General features: G+C 36.2%; 1 protein-coding gene across 2 annotated transcripts in view; it reads right to left on the bottom strand.

The window, feature by feature from the left end:
• The window catches only part of UVRAG (UV radiation resistance associated), a 421,213-nt gene that overhangs the window by 137,926 nt on the left and 261,888 nt on the right, over positions 1–21,399 (bottom strand). For both annotated transcript variants that reach the window (XM_037840712.1, XM_037840711.1), the window contains exons 9-12: positions 10,798–10,882; positions 9,127–9,214; positions 7,959–8,019; positions 284–449 (exon numbers count right to left, since the gene is read on the bottom strand). In XM_037840712.1, the coding sequence (XP_037696640.1) occupies positions 284–449; positions 7,959–8,019; positions 9,127–9,214; positions 10,798–10,882 (400 nt within the window). The remainder of the gene's footprint in view (positions 1–283; positions 450–7,958; positions 8,020–9,126; positions 9,215–10,797; positions 10,883–21,399) is intronic.

The following is a 21,399-nucleotide window of genomic DNA, read 5'->3' as shown; positions in this document are numbered from 1 at the left end:
TACAACACGAATATTTGCAGAAGTACATAACACTTGTCCCGCAAAGGTGAAAGGAAAGCACATTAGACTTAAATGAGTCAATCTTGCTATCATTTAGCAATTTTTGAAAGCAAAGGATTTGAACAATTAAAATCTAAATGAATGACTACATTCTATTTAAAAGAAATTAGTGCTTTACAAAGGTTACAGAAAATTGCCAGAATTAAGGATCCCTTTTATAGTTTTAATATATTACATATTTCATAATGACTTAAAGTTAAAAACATAAAAAAAAGACACTTACTCTCTCTCCTTTTCAGTCAGCTTGTCATTGATATTATCTTTGATTGTTGATCTAGACCCCTTATGAATTATAGGATATCTGAGGGGCACTTGTAGGAAAAAGGAAATCATGGAGACCAAATGTGCAGTGTAACCAAGGGCAACGGCAATACTTCCATCATCTTTTGCTGCAGATCAAAAGCAGAGGAAAAGAAAACACTTATTTACCTTCTAACTGTAGCTATGAGTTCAAAATAAGTCAATTTTAAGAGATTTTATAAAAAACAAATGGTAAATAAAATATTAAACACTAAATTACATAAATGTAATACATACATGAACAAGACAGGAAATTTCATCTACTACATTTAAAAACTATTTTCCAATAATTAAAGAGATGATACTAACATTTGATATACTTTTTAAGAAAGAGCTCTTAAAGCATTCAAATATCCATTACTTTCTTTCCCAGCATTTTTAAAGGGGGTACTTGAGTCTATTACACGATGCGAAAATTAATTTCAGAGGTCTAAACATAATGCACTGTATAAGCATTATATACTTTATTCACTAACAACTTTCTAGGCAATGAAGCACAACATTATTAATTCTGAGGTGTACTAAAATGGCATAATTCAACCTTTATGAGGTATGTTTTCAATACTAATAAGGATAGTGTTGCATAAATAAGTGTGTGAAGTTTGAAATAGGATAAGGGTAAATGAAGTGTTTTAGACACTAAAAGAAAAATATCAAAAACCACACAGACGCATATCATCCTCAGTTAAGCAAATCTGGTGGAAACAACTGTTGGAAAACCTGCATGTATCCTAACATCAGACATTGTATGTAGCTTTTAAGAAGCCACAAATAATTACATTTTTTAATTCACCACCCTGATTCCTGCCATTACCTAAAGTTTTCAGCTTTCCTTAGGAGAAAGAAAAAACTAACTGCTTGGTATATAGTATTCCCAAAATACTTTAAAATGAGCACATGTACACACACATACACATACACGTGCTTTAAAAAATTTAACACATAATCTGAAACATCCCAGCTGGATAGAGAAGAAGGTCTGAAACGGTCAGGATGGTCTTGGCTTAACTATTTCCTGATTTTTAAGGGTGCTTCAACCTGTTATTAATAGTATTTTTTACACTCTTCTTTTATATTTGTACCTGGTTATGTAAGCACTAACTTCCTATGGTAGGAATGTCGTTATAGCGTTCCATTCCGTAGTTAACTCCCTATGCTTAACTATCATACCACACACTTGGCTTCTCTTTGATCATCCCATAAAAGTAGATAGTCTTTCTTAAGTACTTTTCTTCTGCCAGGAATTGTTCAAAATACTTTATATCTGAGTCATTCATTCACCAACAGTTACTAAACTGAGCACCTTTTAATATGCTATCTCATTCCTTTTCCAGATGAAGAAATAAGGCTCAAGGAGGTTAGGAAACTTGTTCAAAATAATGCAGCTAGTAAATAGGTTAGCCTGATACCAAAGATGTGTCCTTAACCACTGTAATACACTGTCTCAGAATTTTACTGTGGAATATATAACAATTTTTTTTTTAACTTGGGAACCTGGATTGTAGCAAGCATATAATAACACAGGTACAACCTTGGTTTCTTCACACTTTTCTAGTAAGCTTTTGTAAAGAACACAAAACAAGTCTATGAGTCTTCAGTGATTTGTATAGTGCTTGACAGAGAATGGGCTCTCAACCGATGTTTGCTGTTGGTAAAAATTCTCTCAAAACAAACTCATGAAAAATCAAACAGCATTCATTTCAACTAACTGCTGAGTCACGCCCTAAATGACTAACCCTAATTATCTTTAGAGAACGTATCTCTATCTGGCCCCAGTCTCCCACTCAAGTATCTTGAGTACTACCATAACACTACTCTTGTTGAGACCTGAATATCTATCATACTACCTTGGTGACTAAAAATACTTGACATAAAGTTCTCTTACAACATTAGAACTAGGAGAAACCTTAGAAACCACTAGGTCAGACTTTCTCAATTTAGAGATGAAAAAAATGAGATCCAGGGTATATAAGTGGCTTGGTTAAAGTCACACAGGTAGAAATTATGAGTGACAGAATAAGTGGGAGAACTGTGCCTATACTCTAGCTCCCAAAATATTTATCTCTGGAGTCACAGCTGAGACTGTGAATTCCTTCAGAGGGTGCTGAAGCCTGCTTCCTGCTTTTTGTAAAGAATAGGGCTTACCAAATTCAAAATATTCCTAACACTAACAGGAACCTCAAGAGGGAGAAGAGAACCTACAGCAATGAAGAATAATCCTACACCAGGTTTGTATTTTCCATGTGTGCTATACACTACGCTTTTACTATACGACTCGACAGAAAAGGATTTCAAAAATTCTAAAATTCAATAACAGCAGGTCTCTTAATTAGCCTTCCAAACAGGTCAAATGCAAATTCTGAATGTTTAAAAATATCTATCCAATGCTACATTTTCCCCACATTACTAAAGGGGTAATTCTAAAAAATTTCATTTGCATATTTTGAGAATACACCCACATCTCTATTTAAAAGAACAAAAAATTGGTCGTCTAATATCAACTTCCCCCAAGATCAAAATAATTTTGCTGAAATTTAAAGAAAAAAAAAAAGCATCTGAGAGAAGACTACCTATGGAAGTAAGAAAGCAAAGAAAAATAACAAAAACTGAAAATTGGATAATATTGGAAATCAGCTTTGATTCAGGTTATTCACACTCACCGTTGTTGCCACCACAAAACTCCCCACTGCAACCATTAAAAACCCTAGTTTTTTTCCCATTCCAGGCCACAGTGCTCAGTCACAGCCTTGCTATTAAACTTGGTGGTGTTGGATTTCCAATATTGAGGCTTTATATTAAAAAGCATTTTAAAGGAACGACGGGTGAGGCATTACAGGGCCCAAGGGTATTCCAATACCCTCAAAAAGAAAACTACCTCCTGGTGGGGAAGTCACTTTCATCACCCCAAGAACACTGAACTTCCAGTGGGAAAATGTGAGCTCATGTGGTTAATTATGGCTATTGCTGGCCATGCAACCTCAGATGTCACATTCTGTTGCCAATCATTTTAGCTAAAAAACCAAAAGGTTTAAGGTTTCCAGCATTCCAAGATCTGAAAGACTTTTTACCTGCCAAAGGCAAAATCTGGCTCTCTGGGGTGTACTTTTCCAGTAAGCATTGATGACGTACACCTAATGCAGAGCAGAGAGGTTTGTGTTCTTTATGCTGCTCTGGGGGTTAGAAAGGTCACAGATAGTTTTGTTGGTAAGAAGAAATTGGAGGGGGAGTGGAAGAGGAAGGGAGGAACAGGAAAGAACTGTTAAGACTCAGGTATGTGAAAAAGATCCTAATTCAAACAATGGTTTAAGGGGCTTAAAAAGAAAACAAAACCCCAAAGTTACCTCATAATAAATATTTCTGATTTCTTTTTAAAATGTAGGTAGTCACTTAGGGCTGCAGCTTTTGTGATGGTAATTCCAAAAACATGCAATAGCCATTTACAATGGAATAAATTAATTCAAATGTCTCTTTGATCTTTATGTTGAACAAACAATTAATGTTCAAATGCATCCAAGCACAATAAGTGATCTAAAAGCTCTTACCATCCTGCCTTCCCAATCACTGAGGCAGCAGATCTGATAAGGAACCAAGCACTCACTGATCCAGACAGGACAAAATATTTAAGACTCTAATCACTGCAACAGCATCTATGGAATCATTCCATGTTCTCAATGAGACACTGTTTGACATATGGACTCTCCTTTCCAAGAAATCATGCCTGCATAAAGGGATACAGACACAGAAGGAAATCTGGGTCTCATTACCACAAAAGGCTCTCGTGTTATGGATTACTTAAACACACACACGCACACACACATTTTTTTTTTTAAAGCTAAATGTCTCTGTCAGTGGAATTCAGATAAACACCCTTCATTGGACAACTTTCTCCCATTTTGTCCAGGTCTCTATGGCATACTCTAACAGTAACTTACCCATTTAGAAAAACACAATAAATGTTGGGCCACTATGGTGAAGTTTCCCAAACAGTTCTATCCCAGTAAAGTATCATGAATGTCACAGAAAAAACAGTTTGGAGTTCTTCATTAGAATCTTATCCAGAATGCAGCTGCTACACAATACTAAAAAGTTGTCAGAGGTTTGGAAGAGGGTATTCAAAACAAGGAATAAAACTGCAATATCACAAGAATATCGGACCTTAGAATCAGGACCTTAGAATCAGGGATGACTTTATAGCTCTGTCACTGCCTTTGGAAAAATTAACTAATCTTACTGAGTCTCAGTTTTCTTGTCTTCTAGAAAAAGTGATGGCAAATCCTTCCCTCACAGAAGGAATTAATTTTCATTGTTGTGAGAATTAAATAAAGAAATGTGACAGTATCATGCAAGATATTCCATGTTACTGTATTTCTATTCACCCAACCTAAAATGTCCTCCTGCTTTTCTTTCAATAGTGCAACACTTTTTCATCTTTTAAGACATCGTCTCCATAAAGGTTTTCCTGACACTTTCTTGAAAGAATTGATTATTCTCACTTCTTTGGATCCCCATGTTCCTGGAATAAACTTCTAAGTACCTGATACATAGTACGAATTCAGTAAATATTTCTTGAATGACTTGATTACAAGCCTAATGCCCTTAGCTGACTGTAATCTCACTGAAGTCAGACCAATGTCTTAATCATCTTTGGATATTCTCAGCATCTAGCACAGTAGATGACACATGGAGGACACAATACCTTAGAAAACAGAAGCCTTAAAGAATGCTAATAGATTTTAAAGTCCAATACTATACTATATGTGCTTCTTAAAATTTCCGATTCCTGAGGGCCACTGGGGGTCAAAAAAGGCCCTAAAATGAAATCAAGCATTAATTAAATTTTATCTCCCATTTCATTTTTCATCAACTGCACAAAAAAGTTACACTAACTTTTAAAAGAGTAGGGAGAATGTATTCAGCTTGTTGGGAATTCTGTGTGTAGATAGCTATAACAGCTATAACAAACTAGGAAACAAAGCACTTCAAAGAAAACAAAAATACAATCAAGAAACATCTCAATCAATTAAGGTGACAGGCCATCACTCACTGATATCCCTACTTCCCTTACTGCCTCCCTTCAAATCTTTCAGTCTTTACCAGCCAAAGTGACTTTTAAAAACAAAAATCAGCTCATGTCACCCCCCTTCTTAAAGCCCTCTTGGGGTTTTCCACATCAATGAGAATAAAATATAAACTCCTAGCAGCAGACTCAAGGCCCCGCCTGACCTGTTCCTCTGATGGAACTCTTCCCCCAGCTCACTACGCTCTAGACACACAGGACTAGTATTGTCTTTTCTGTCGTCCTTTTCCTTCCTTCCTCTGCCCTCACTCTTCCTCCCTTCTCTCCCTCTCCCTTTCTCTCTCCCTAACTCTTATTTCAATTACATTTATTGAGTGCCTTCTAGATGAAAAGCTCTTTCAAATGTTATATCTTTCAATCATCCCAGTGAATTGAAGATGTAGATATCTTATTTTACAGTTGAAGAAATTAAGCTGTGAAAGATTAAATGATCTGCCCAGAATACAGGTCATTCTCCTATATCTCTCACTCTCAAATTCTTCAGATATACCAAATCAGTTCCTTCAATACGGCCTCTGTACTTGCTGCCCTCTCTTCTAGGAATGCTCCTCCCCCAGCTGTAGGATGGTTGGCTCCTTCTTAACTTTCAAATCTTACAAGAGACGCTTCTCTTCAGAGAGGTCTTCTCTGACTGCATCATCTAAACTGGGTTCCCACTGTTCTCCATGATAGTGTATTCCTTTAATAAATACTTGTTTTCTTGTCTATTAGCTTTCTTCCTCAATAGGCTGTAACTTCCATGAAGGGAGAGAACATTTTGCTTTGTTCATTGTCACACCTTCAAAAACAAGCACAGTGTCTGACATATAAGCGCTCAACATATTTTTTAAGTGAATCAATGTTCTGTATCCCCAAGAACCTGGCACAGGATTCAAGGTAATCAGTATGTGATTGTTAAATGAATGAATGAAAAAAAAGATGAGTCATGGGCTTCAAGACATCACTCCTTTGCCTAGAATTAACACCAAAGCATATTGTTATGCCTTATAGAGGTTGGAGGGAACATTGTGCAATAGAAACCAAACAAATTCCAGCCATACCATTACTTAGTTTTCTGATCTATAGCAAGTCACCAAACAGGTTCATACCTCAATTTACACATTGTAAAATGAGGATTATACCATCTTCCTTACAGGTTTTCTTTCTTTCTTTCTTTCTTTTTTTTTGGTGAAGAATAGAAATAAGACATATAAAGTACACATAGGGTCCAGAACATAGCAGAAGTTTAATAAACGGTAATTACTGGGTATATAAAGCAATAATATTGGAAGTTAGGATGTGATGGCAAAAACATGGAAGGAAGAGTCAGAAAACATCAGTTCCGAGGCTCTAATGGGCCTGGTCCTTGGAGACATCAGTTGCATTCTTTCTGATTTATTTGTATGGCCACCAAAATTACATGATTTTCCAGACACTGGTATATTTCATCTAATCTTCATAACAAACAAGTGAGATATGTATGACATAAACTAATATGTTCATACTACAGATGAGGAAATCAACTCAAAGTACAGAAAGTGAACCAGGATTTGAACATAGGTTTGCCCACTCCTAGTTCATCACTCTTTCCCTATATCTTGCTACCTTAGTTTCTTTATAACTACATGGGACACCAAAACTGTCCCAACTACTTGTTGTAAGGGTTGCTGTAAGACCCAAAAGGGATAATAAATGAAAACAGTCTTAAATGTTAAAGGACCATAAATAACTACAGTTTCGCTATAGGGAAATGGGAGAAAGTCTGGACCAAAATTAGTAATGCTTTCTTCCTGAATAATTTCTTCCCAAATAGATAATATGCTAGTTTTGGGAATAATCTATAAAGACATTTTAATAGACCCTAAAGCATTGTTTAGGCTAGGGGAAATAAACTACTTTACTAGCAATAAAAATAATCTCTACAAATATGCCAAAAAAGTACTTTCTTTTGCATATTTGTAAAGAGATTAAGAAAAATAAAATATTTTAAAATACAGGTATTACAATGAATCATATTCTATAATATCTTCAATGTAAATTTTTAAATTAAAAGAGGAGAGAAATGATGGTGCGACAAGTTTAACCTCTAGTAGTGGGAATGTCATGAAATTAAATTTCCAGATACTTTTCAGGTAAGCCGGAATATGACTATCTAAATAACAATAGAGCATATTAATGTCTGTTGATATTCTGCCCTCAACCATACATAAATTTCTTATGAAAATCAAACAAAAAGAATAGGAAGATTATTGGTATTCTTAATAACTCTACTGCCCAATTTTGTTAACATCTATTTAAAAACTATTTTCTTCTAAATTCCAAATACAAGGTTTAATATTTTTTTTTTCTATGATTAGACCAAATATTCTATTTCCCATCAGGGAATCTGTCTCTATATACTTGCAACTGGGAAGGACAGAAGTTCCAAAAGTTTTTTTAGACAAAGTGGCAAGCAACCAACATTTCAAGATTCTATTCCACCCTGCAACATATCCGTATATTATATACACCAAATCTTTAGAAATAGAAAGAAATAAAATACCTTGGAAGTCCTCAGAATTGGGCAACTTGACACCGCATACAAAGTAATCCTTATGGTCATTCTGTGAATTTAACCAAAGAATGAAATTAATTACTATACAAAACAAAGAAATTCTAAGTCAAATCTCAAAGAATGTAGCAGGTCAGGGTTCACTTGGAGACATTACTTTCCTGGACTCAAAATATTATCACAATTGTGGAAGCTGGGTGATGAGTACATGATGATGATACTTCTCTCTCTACATTTGTATGTATCTGAAATTTTTTATAATAAAAACATTTAAAAAGTCATGTCCAAGCAAACAGCCATGCAAAATTTTCACTGTTAAAATATCCTTTGACTAATTCATATCTATAAATGAAAAATACAAAATGGATTTAATAAGATTCTATGAGCAACCTCAAATCCTAGTAAAATGCCCCTGAAAATTAATCTTTTGAATCACTTTTCATGACAAAGAAAGCAAATTTAGCAGATTTGGTTCTCTACAGAAAAATCCTAATCAGTTTTACTGGAGTTTTCCTTTTTGCATTTACTCTAAGAAACCAGGTTCAAAAACTTAACATCCTAACAGTTACCCAGGAATATCTTACATATATTCTTATCAACACTGATAGGGATAAGTTAATTAGAAGTTATAATTTAAAAGCAGTGCACATGTATCTGCATGTGTGTGTCTGTAAGCAACAGAAATGGTGGTCTTGGATAATATGGTTGAGTAAAAAGAGCCTAAAGAAACCAGAAATAATTTGACATTATTTCAGATGAAAATGAATGCACACCACCACCAAAAATTCAAACTGTGGAACCTAAGGATAACTAAGTTTAAATTTAGTTTTTAATTAAAAAGCAGTTTCTGCGTCCATCACCCAAATTAATTTTTGAACATTTTCATTACCACACACACAAAAGTAATAATAAGAAAAATTGAAGTGAAACATAACAACTATACGGTGGTACTGTGAACAACTGATTGTATGCTTTGTATGACTGCCTGGTATGTGAATGTATCTCAATAAAATTGAATTATTTAAAAAAAAAAAGCAGTTTCTGAATGAATCATGACAGCACATCTGATTAAAGCTAGAACAATGGGCTTCTTTGAGAGGAAATGTCAAACTGAAATCATCTTTTCAAAAAAAACATCTTTTCCAAAAATTAAACTTACCAAATCAATAGGGTAAATGTAGGAAAGTTCAGATAGTAATTGCCTGCATCGAATTGTCAGCTGAGCATTTGTCTTCAAGAAGAATTCTCTAGTGAGGAAAGAAAAAAGCATTTATTTAAAAATATGCTCCTATGCTTTCTAAGAGATTAAACCGTCTGTAATATGCCACAGAAACTCAGAAGTAGAATCAAGAATAATAGCTACCATGTCCTGACCTATCTCCAAATGCTATCAATCAAGTTAACTATCTACTGAGGACCACTGCATGTGCCCAGCACCATGCTACAAGATGTAAAGGGTACAAATGATCATTGTCTTTGTACTTATTATATGCCGGAGGCTTAAAAAGTGATTTTAAATAATCGTTATGATTCTGTTAAGTTGGTATTATTATACCTATTTTATAAACAAGGAAACGAGATTTAGAGAGGCTGAACAAACTGACCAAGGTCTCATTAGTCCATATTTAATCTAAGACCAATTTGATTTCAGGAAAGATCCATACGGCATTTCCTCAAAAAAGTATTCTATCTTTCACTTACAACTACCTCTAAAAATAACCCCCGCTGCCATGTTTTAAAAATAATAAAGTAAAAAGAATAAACAAAAAGTTGTGGAATGAGATGACCAAGCTCCTCTTTAGCACTACTTAAGAAACAATACTAACAGATAAAATACCCACAGAACAAATCACCAGGTCAACTGTGTTAAAAATTTAAGAAGAAAAGGAATTTTGGAGAAGCTGAACACCAATGTGGGATGAAATAGTTATAGTATAATGCAAAGACCACTGAAGACTTAAATGGGATCTAGTTCTGGCTTTGCTAGTAGGTGACAAAAAGAGTAATCTTCCACAGTCTTGCTTTTTTATCTGCAAAATGAGAGGATTATACTAAATGATCTCGATGATTCTTTCCAGGTATAACTTTTCTTGAATTCTCAACTGCTGAGGTTTCTTTGGGAAAAAAAAAAAGTAGGATGGGAGGATTTTACAGGAAAAGTGAGTGAATATGAACTAAAGTACAGAGGTGGTAACAGACTAAGCACATACTTGAAAAAAAAATGAGAAAAATGATTAGCATTTGTTAAATGATTTTGGGGAGCAGGTGAAATTAAGCTATAGTTGTTTAGTTCCAATTTGTTGACACTATTTGAAAATTGAGCAAAAGAATCACCATGGGTTCTTAAAGTAGAGAAAAGGTAAGGTAAAGATGGTATTTTAAGAGGAGAGGTCTAATACCAACAGGGAAGAAGAACTTGAGAGACGGAGAGACTGAAGTGAGATAATACAGGAAGCTGCTGAGGTAATCTAAATGAGCTAACGAGGAGGAGGAGTAAGTCTCGATGAAATTACTGAAGAAAAAACTATAAGTTAAACTACATGTAGAAGACAGGAAGAAGAGAAGCTTCAAAAATTAAACTATGGTGCTGTGACCTAGGAAACTTGAAGAACAGTATTCATGTTTCTGATTATGACTGTGTAAGAGGAGCTCTTCATCTGGCCTCTAGCACAGTGCATGGCACATAGTGGGTGCTTAATAAATATCTGTTGAATAAATGAATGTGGAATATAAATTAATACCAGCAGCTTTTTAAGAATACTACTTTTCCAAATCCTATCTTCAGAGTAAATGCAATACTCATAGCAATTATTCTCAGTGTTGCATTTACCTTTTTGCAGTGCAATCCTTCCTCAACTCATTTAGGGATTCCTTCTGGAGTTGAAGTTTGAGATGTTCAGTTGAAAATGCACTTCCTAGAAGGGTAGAAGGAGACAATTCCATATTTAACAGGCTAAATCACCACCAATGAGACAGAGCCCAGTTCCCTGACTGTGAGAGGGAACCAAGAAGAACGAGAAGGCAAAATTCACTGGGCAATGAGGTCTTCTAGGAGGATTAACTAGCATACATTTCCTTACAGGTACAATTTTCACACACATCCAGCAGAAGCCAAAGGGCAGGAATCTAAGAATCTCTTTCTATAGATTTCTAGATTGCTGACCAAGAAACTGATAAGATTCCAAAATTCAGATAATCTTACTTAAAAAAAAAAAAGTTGCTAGTTTCCTTTTGACCATGAATACTACTAACGACCTTACTGAACATGTAAAAATTAGAGCAGGAAAAATTACCTGTCTGTTCACCACCATAATATAACTACTACTTCCATCTTGTTCATAAGAATTTTTAGTTACAATCATAATGTATTAGGAAAGCATATTCTGATTTTCCATATTATGTCATAAGCATTTCTACATGTTGCCAGATAGTCTTAGTTATATTTAACAGCCGTGTAAAATTAAACTCCATGGATGTCAATTATGTGCATATTTCATATTTAAACTGATCCTCCCACAGCAAATCCCATTATAGAACATTCAGTTTCCTTTTGGTGTTTGCTTTAGCATTGCAATGACCAACATTTGTGTTTATATCACCTTTTTTTTTGTGCTTATATCAATTTTTTTGAATTCCATTGTGGTCATAAAATTCCTTTACATGCTCCTATCCTAAGAAAAGGAGAACTTTTTATGCCCTTGACAATCCAGGTCTGATTACAACTCCAGAGGTCCTTAAGCACAGAAAACAGTCTTAGATACTGGCATACTAAGTTCCAGATCTTACCAAGGAGTTTAGTTTAATGAATTGTGAACCAACAGGAAAAGGTGCCCTAAGCTCTTCTGCATACCTCTTATAGGGAGGAACAGGAAGTAGGTTAATCAACCAAAACACTTGACAATAAATCCATCTACCTAAATAATTTAATCAGCATATTTCTAAGCACCTTAACTCTTCTCTCTCAGCTGTGCTTGAATGCTCATAAAACTGTGAACTCTGTCCCATAAATGGAAGTTAATCAAGGAATACCGCTGATCTCCTTTAGCCCCAATATAATTCCTCTCGAAACTTTCATGTCAATGATTTTGTAAGACATTTAGTTGACATCCTCACCCCACTCCTTCACATGCTTTTACTAGAACATACATGAATTCTTCCACTGCTACAGATTATTTTTTGTCTCAGATAAATTAGGCTGCCTCAACTCTAACTGTGCTAGCAAAGCCACAAATAGGGACAAGACAGATCTAGGCTTCAAAATATAAATGTGTATACCCTCTCAAGTTTTGAAGATTCTTTAGAACATATTACATGACCAAAAGGGGTGGGAGGGCGGCTTGCAATGTGGCAGAAGGGAAAACTAAATTTAAAAAATACCCTAACCAGCTAACAGAATAAAATGTTAATAGTAGGCCAATGTGGGTGAAGAATATAGGTTCTCTTTGTACTCTTCTTATTCTTGAAATGTTTTATAACTCTGAAATGATTTCCAAATAGAAAGTAAAAAGAAATTATGCCCTTGACAATCCTTTCAAACCCAGAAAGAAGTCACCTAAAGGGCTATGGTTTTCCACAGGCTTCATCAGAAACAAGGCCTTAGAATGCACATTGGTACTGTATCTCTCCAAAATATATCAAGTCTGTTTTTCTATTGAAAGTTAATATAGCTGAGTGGTTACAAGGGTGGATTCTAGAATTAAACTGAATGAGTCTGAGTTAGTTAGGCTCAAACAGAAAAAGACCTAAGTATTTGAAAATTCAAATAAATTCTAGAAGTCACTTCAGAAACAGTAGTAATACTAAGGCAATGGTATGCTCAATCTCTTTTAACATTGTTCATTTGGAAGCATGATGTCCATCTCTAAAAGTAGGTATATATCATGCTTCTCACCTATATTTCTCCTTATATTTAGCATTGATTGGTGACTTCTACTTGAATCAATCTCTACAATCATGGCTGCAAAATAATTTTCCAACTCTAGTATTCCTTTGTCATTTATCAATCAGAACTGGGCATACTATTATAAGCAAGAGCCCTTCCTTTTCCATTAAGAATCAGAATGGAATCATGGATTCCTTTTTGTTTTTAGATAGTTAATTTATTGCTGTACTTAATTATTTTGGTGCTCAAATGGTCCCAGATTTGGCCAGTGGGAGTCTTCAGCCTGGCTGCTGAGTCTTTGTGGCATGTTACCATTGTGCTATTGGAAATATTCTTATTATCATTTTAATTTCTGTAAGGCTTATAGTGATGTTCCCTCTTTCATTCCCAATTTTTCTCTTTTTTTTTTTTCCTTGGTTCAAAGAACCACCTTTGATTTCATTAATATTTCACTGTTTTTCTATTTTCTATTTCTGCTCTTTAACATTTTCTTTCAGCTTGATTTAGGTTTAGTTGCTTTTCTTTTCCTAGTGTTTTAAGGTGTAAGCTTAGATTACTGATTGGAGACCTTACTTCTTTCTAATATACGCACTTAATGCTATATATTTTCCTTCAAGTATTGCTTTACATGCATCCCTTCAAATGTTGTTAGTTTGATATTTTCATTTTCATTCAGTTCAAAGTATTTCCTCATTTGCTTTGTTATTCTTCTTTAAACCATGATCTGTTTACATATGTTGTATAATTTCCAAATATTTAGGAATTTTCCAGATATCTTTCTATAAGTGGTTTCTAGTTTGTTTCTGTTTTGGTGAGAGAACATACTTTGTGTGATTTCAATTATTTTGTATTTATTTGTTTTATGGTACTGAGTACAGTCTGTCTAACTGAATGTTCCAAGTGAACGTGAAAAGATGTATATTCTGCTGGTTTTTGGTGGAGTGGTCTACTGTCAATTAGGTCAAGTTAGCTGATGGTGTTGTTTAGGTCATCTATATCCTTATCGACTTTTTGTCTTCTTATTCTCCTGATTACTGAGAGATGAAAAATGCAGAATCCAATTGTGGATTTAGCTATTTCTCCTTTCAGTTTCATAAATTTTTGCTTTATGTACACTGAAGCGCTCGTTTTTTTAATGCATATTTAAAATTGTATGAGATGAGCCAGCCTCTTTATTATAACGTAATATCCTTTTTCAACCCAACTAATATCTTTTGTTCTGAAGTCTACTTTGTCTGATATTAATATACCCACTACAGCTTTTATTTGATTTGTGTTTGCATGGTGTATCTTTTTTCCACCCTTTTACTTTTTTTTTTTTTTTTAATTTTTATTGGGATTGTTCAGATACCATACAATTATCCAGAGATCCAAAGTGCACAATCAATTGCCCCTGGTACCCTCATACAGCTGTGCATCCATCACCGCACTTAATTTTTGTTCAGTTTTTAGAACCTTTTCATTACTCCAGACAAGAAATAAAGTGAAAGTTCAAAAAAAAAAAAAAAAGAAAAGGAAACTCGAATCCTCCCATATCCCTAACCAACCCCCCTCAATTGTTGACTCGTAGTGTTGGTATAGTACATTTGTTACTGTTTATGAAAGAACATTGAAATACTACTAACTGTAGTATATACTTTGCAATAGTTATATATTTCTTCCCTATGTGCCCCTCTACTATTAACTTCCAGTTGTATTGTCATACATTTGTTCTGGTTCATGGAAGAGTTTTCTAATATTTGTACAGCTAATCAGGGACATTGCCCACCATAGGATTCAGCTTTATACATTCCCATCTTTTGACCTCCAACTTTCCTTCTGGTGACATATATGACTCTGAGCTTCCCCTTTCCACCTCATTCACGCACCATTCGGCACTGTTAGTTATTCTCACATCTTGCTACCAACACCTCTGTTCATTTCCAAACATTTAAGTTCATCCTAGTTAAACATTCTGCTCATACTAAGCAACTGCTCCCCATTCTTAAGCCTCGTCCTGTATTTTGGTACCTTATATTTCATGTCTATGAGTTTACATATTATAATTAGTTCTTATCAGTGAGATCCTGCAATATTTGTTCTTAGTGTCTGGCTTATTTCACTCAGTATATTGCCCTTGAGGTTTTGTCATCAACCTATTTTTTTTTTTTTTTTTAATATAGTTTTGTTCACACACTATACATTCCATCCCAAGTAAATAACCGATGGTTCTCTGCGCGGTCACATATTTATGTGTTCACCACCTTCACCACTATCTATATAAGGGCATCTACATTTCTTCCACAAGGCAGGAGGGAGAGTCAAAGAAGGTAGAGAGGCAAAAGAAAAAAAAAAAAGAAAGAGGAAAAAAAATGACAGCTAGGAAGTAGCAAAAGGAAAAGTAACCTTAAATCAAAGTAGAGTAAAGAGTCAGACAACACCACCAATGTCAAGTATCTAACATGCCTCCCCTATCCCCCACTCTTACTTGCATTTACCTTGGTATATCACCTTTGTTACATTAAAGGAAGCATAATACAATGATTCTATTAGTTACAGTCTCTAGTTTATGTTGATTGCATCCCTCCCCCAATGCCTCCCCATTTTTAACACCTTGCAAGGTTGACATTTGCTTGTTCTCCCTCGTAAAAGAACGTATTTGTACATTTTATCACAATTGTTGAACACTCTAGATTTTACCAAGTTACACAGTCCCATTCTTTATCTTTCCTCTTTTCTTCTGGTGTCTCACATGCTCCCAACCTTCCTCTCTCAACTGTATTCATAATTATCTTTGTTCAGTGCACTTACATTGCTGTGCTACCATCTCCCAAAATTGTGTTCCAAACCACACACTCCTGTCTTCTATCACCCTGTAGTGCTCCCTTTAGTATTTCCTGTAGGGCAGGTGTCTTGTTCACAAAGTCTCTCATTGTCTGTTTGTCAGAAAATATTTTGAGCTCTCCCTCATATTTGAAGGACAGCTTTGCTGGATATAGGATTCTTGGTTGGCGGTTTTTCTCTTTCAGTATCTTAAATATATCACACCGCTTCCTTCTTGCCTCCATGGTTTCTGCTGAGAGATCCGCACATAGTCTTATTAAGCTTCCTTTGTATGTAATGGATCGCTTTTCTCTTGCTGCTTTCAGGATTCTCTCTTTGTCTTTGACATTTGATAATCTGATTATTAAGTGTCTTGGCGTAGGCCTATTCAGATCTATTCTGTTTGGGGTATGCTGTGCATCTTGGATCTGTAATTTTATGTCTTTCATAAGAGATGGGAAATTTTCATTGATTATTTCCTCTATTATTGCCTCTGTCCCTTTTCCCTTCTCTTCTCCTTCTGGGACACCAATGATACGTACATTCTTGTTCTTTGTTTCATCCTTAAGTTCCCAGAGACGTTGCTCATATTTTTTCATTCTTTTCTCCATTTGCTCCTTTGCATGTAAGTTTTCAGGTGTTTTGTTCTCCAGTTCTTGAGTGTTTTCTTCTGCCTCTTGAGATCTGCTGGTGTATGTTTCCATTGTGTCTTTCATCTCTTGTATTGTGCCTTTCATTTCCATAGATTCTACTAGTTGTTTTTTTTAACTTTTGATTTCTGCCTTACGTATGCCCAGTGTTTTCTTTACAGCCTCTATCTCTTTTGCGAAATATTCTCTAAACTTTTTGAATTGATTTAGCATTAGTTGTTTAAATTCCTGTATCTCAGTTGAAGTGTATGTTTGTTCCTTTGACTGGGTCATAGCTTCGTTTTCCTTAGTGTAGGTTGTAGTTTTCTGTTGTCTAGGCATCTGACCTCCTAGGTTACCCCAATCAGGTTTTCCCAGATGAGAACAGGCTCAGGTCACAGAAGGAGGAAATATTCAGTATCTGGTTTCCCTGATGGTTTTTCTTAGAGGATTGATACACGTATCTGTGCTTTTCTGTCTGGCAGGTGCACCTGTCAGCCTGTCACTGGCTGATGTAAGAGGGTGTGACCTGTGGCTCTCCTCCCCCAGGCTTTGGGGTCTGGTTCTGGAAAGGCAGGTAGTAGAGCTGGGCCCCTTCCTTACCTCTTGGGAAGCTATGCCCCCTCCAGAGAGATCAGCTGCATATCAATAAGTTCTTTGTTTCTCTGACTCTGCTGATCAAAGTGTTTTGATTTTAAAATGGCTGAGGCTGTCTTTACTACAAAGCGCTGCAGGCTGAAAATGGCTGAGGTTTTCTCCACAGAGAGAGAAAGGGACAGAAAAGCTCCCAGGTTCACCCATCAGCCAGAGATAACACCTGATCCTCTGGGCTCCCCGTCCTGAGACAGATATGTCCCCCGACTCTCCCAAGATCAGTTGTCACCAAAAGCCTCTGTGTGCTTGTTGAGGATTTGCTGTCTGTATTGAGCAGTTAACATTAAAACCCCAGTTGTAGCTGGGATGAGAGAGTGCTGCTCTCTAGCACCGCGAGGCTTCCGTGAGGGAGGGGCTCTCAGCTCTCGGGTCTCAGTGCGGGTCCGCAGTTTTACTTACAGATTTCATGCTGCGATCTCGGGCATTCCTCCCAATTCAGGTTCGTGGATGATGAGTGGATAGTCATGTTTGTCTCCCCACAGTTATTCCACATTATTTACTAGTTTTTTGGTCATTTATGGATTGTTCCAGGGGAGACTAACAGTCTTCCACTCTTCTTTATGCCCCCATCTTAGCTCCTCTCACAATTGACATTTTAGTATTGATTCTATATTATCCAACCTTGCTAAACTCACCGATTAGTTCTATTAGCTTTTTTGTATCTTCCATAGGATTTTTTTTTTTTTAAACATCATTTTATTGAGATATATTCACATACCACGCAGTCATACAAAACAAATTGTACTTTCGATTGTTTACAGTACCATTACATAGTTGTACATTCATCACCTAAATCAATCCCTGACACCTTCATTAGCACACACACAAAAATAACAAGAATAATAATTAGAGTGAAAAAGAGCAATTGAAGTAAAAAAGAACACTGGGTACCTTTGTCTGTTTGTTTGCTTCCCCTACTTTTCTACACATCCATCCACAAACTAGACAAAGTGGAGTTTGGTCCTTATGGCATTCCCAATCCCACTGTCACCCCTCATAAGCTACATTTTTATACAACTGTCTTCGAGATTCATGGGTTCTGGGTTGTAGTTTAATAGTTTCAGGTATCCACCACCAGCTACCCCAATTCTTTAGAACCTAAAAAAGGTTGTCTAAAGTGTGCGTAAGAGTGCCCACCAGAGTGATCTCTCGGCTCGTTTTGGAATCTCTCTGCCACTGAAGCTTATTTCATTTCCTTTCACATCCCCCTTTTGGTCAAGAAGATGTTCTCCATCCCACGATGCCGGGTCTACATTCCTCCCCGGGAGTCCTATTCCACGTTGCCAGGGAGATTCACTTCCCTGGGTGTCTGATCCCACGTAGGGGGGAGGGCAGTGATTTCACCTTTCAAGTTGGCTTAGCCAGAGAGAGAGGGCCACATCTGAGCAACAAAGAGGCATTCAGGAGGAGACTCTTAGGCACAAATACAGGGAGGCCTAGCCTCTCCTTTGCAGCAACCGTCTTCCCAAGGGTAAAACCTATGGTAGAGGGCTCAACCCATCAAACCACCAGTCCCCCATGTCTGTGGTCATGCCAGCAACCATGAAGGTGGGGCAGGCAAACACCCCCGCATTCTCCACAGGCTCCTCAAGGGGGCACTACATCTTTTTTTTTTTTTTCCTTGTTTGTCTTTTTTCTTTTTTTTTTTTTTTAACTTTCCCTTCTTTTTTAAATCAACTGTATGAAAAAAAAAGTTAAAAAGAAAACAAACATACAATAAAAGAACATTTCAAAGAGACCATAACAAGGGAGTAAGAAAAAGACAACTAACCTAAGATAACTGCTTAACTTCCAACATGTTCCTACTTTACCCCAAGAAAGTTACATAATATAGCAACATTTCAGTGAACTTGTTCCTACTACATCCATCAGAAATTAACAGACCATAGTCATTTCTGGGCATCCCCAGAACGTTAAATAGCTTATCTGTTCTTCTTGGATTATTGTTCCCCCTTCCTTAATTGCTCTCTACTGCTAGTTCCCCTACATTCTACATTATAAACCATTTGTTTTACATTTTTCAAAGTTCACATTAGTGGTAGCATATAATATTTCTCTTTTTGTGCCTGGCTTATTTCGCTCAGCATTATGTCTTCAAGGTTCATCCATGTTGTCATATGTTTCACCAGATCGTTCCTTCTTACTGCCCGCGTAGTATTCCATCGTGTGTATATACCACATTTTATTTATCCACTCATCTGTTGAAGGACATTTGGGTTGTTTCCATCTCTTGGCAATTGTGAATAATGCTGCTATGAACATTGGCATGCAGATATCTGTTCGTGTCACTGCTTTCCGATCTTCCGGGTATATACCGAGAAGTGCAATCGCTGGATCGAATGGTAGCTCTATATCTAGTTTTCTAAGGAACTGCCAGACTGACTTCCAGAGTGGCTGAACCATTATACAGTCCCACCAACAATGAATAAGAGTTCCAATTTCTCCACATCCCCTCCAGCATTTGTAGTTTCCTGTTTGTTTAATGGCAGCCATTCTAACCGGTGTTAGATGGTATCTCATTGTGGTTTTAATTTGCATCTCTCTAATAGCTAGTGAAGCTGAACATTTTTTCATGTGTTTCTTGGCCATTTGTATTTCCTCTTCAGAGAACTGTCTTTTCATATCTTTTGCCCATTTTATAATTGGGCTGTCTGTACTATTGTCATTGAGTTGTAGGATTTCTTTGTATATGCAAGATATCAGTCTTTTGTCAGATACATGGTTTCCAAAAATTTTTTCCCATTGAGTTGGCTGCCTCTTTACCTTTTTGAGAAATTCCTTTGAGGTGCAGAAACTTCTAAGCTTGAGGAGTTCCCATTTATCTATTTTCTCTTTTGTTGCTTGTGCTTTGGGTGTAAAGTCTAGGAAGTGGCCTCCTAATACAAGGTCTTGAAGATGTTTTCCTACATTATCTTCTAGGAGTTTTATGGTACTTTCTTTTATATTGAGATCTTTGGTCCATTTTGAGTTAATTTTTGTGTAGGGGGTGAGGTAGGGGTCCTCTTTCATTCTTTTGGATATGGATATCCAACTCTCCCAGCCCCATTTGTTGAAAAGACCATTATGGCTCAGTTCGGTGACTTTGGGGGCCTTATCAAAGATCAGTCGGCCATAGATCTGAGGGTCTATCTCTGAATTCTCAATTCGATTCCATTGATCTATATGTCTATCTTTGTGCCAGTACCATGCTGTTTTGGCAACTGTGGCTTTATAATAAGCTTCAAAGTCAGGGAGTGTAAGTCCTCCCACTTCGTTTTTCTTTTTTAGAGTGTCTTTAGCAATTCGAGGCATCTTCCCTTTCCAAATAAATTTGATAACTAGCTTTTCCAAGTCTGCAAAGTAGGTTGTTGGAATTTTGATTGGGATTGCATTGAATCTGTAGATGAGTTTGGGTAGAATTGACATCTTAATGACATTTAGCCTTCCTATCCATGAACATGGAATATTTTTCCATCTTTTAAGGTCCCCTTCTATTTCTTTTAGTAGAGTTATGTAGTTTTCTTTGTATAGGTCTTTTACATCTTTGGTTAAGTTTATTCCTAGGTACTTGATTTTTTTAGTTGCTATTGAAAATGGTATCTTTTTCTTGAGTGTCTCTTCAGTTTGTTCAGTTCTAACATATAGAAACATTACTGACTTATGTGCATTAATCTTGTATCCTGCTACTTTGCTAAATTTGTTTATTAGCTCTAGTAGGTGTATCGTTGATTTCTCAGGGTTTTCTAGATATAAGATCATATCATCTGCAAACAATGACAGTTTTACTTCTTCTTTTCCAATTTGGATGCCTTTTATTTCTTTGTCTTGCCGGATTGCCCTGGCTAGCACTTCCAGCACAATGTTGAATAACAGTGGTGACAGCGGGCATCCTTGTCTTGTTCCTGATCTTAGAGGGAAGGCTTTCAGTCTCTCACCATTGAGTACTATGCTGGCTGTGGGTTTTTCATATATGCTCTTTATCATGTTGAGGAAGTTTCCTTCAATTCCTACCTTTTGAAGTGTTTTTATCAAAAAGGGATGTTGGATTTTGTCAAATGCTTTTTCAGCATCTATTGAGATGATCAATTGATTTTTCCCTTTCGAGTTTTTAATGTGTTGTAATACATTGATTGTTTTTCTTATGTTGAACCATCCTTGCATGCCTGGAATGAACCCCACTTGGTCATGGTGTATGATTTTTTTAATGTGTCTTTGGATTCGATTTGCAAGTATTTTGTTGAGGATTTTTGCATCTATATTCATTAGGGAGATTGGCCGGTAGTTTTCCTTTTTTGTAGCATCTTTGCCTGGTTTTGGTATTAGATTGATGTTAGCTTCATAAAATGAGTTAGGTAGTGTTCCATTTTTTTCAATGTTTTGAAAGAGTTTGAGTAAGATTGGTGTCAGTTCTTTCTGGAAAGTTTGGTAGAATTCCCCTGTGAAGCCATCTGGCCCTGGGCATTTATTTGTGGGAAGATTTTTGATG

Source organism: Choloepus didactylus, chromosome 6, assembly GCF_015220235.1.
Source record: "Choloepus didactylus isolate mChoDid1 chromosome 6, mChoDid1.pri, whole genome shotgun sequence".
In the NCBI taxonomy this organism is placed as follows: Eukaryota; Metazoa; Chordata; class Mammalia; order Pilosa; family Megalonychidae; genus Choloepus; species Choloepus didactylus.
Note: the sequence above shows the minus strand (reverse complement) of the source record. Positions and strands in the feature narration are given on the sequence as shown.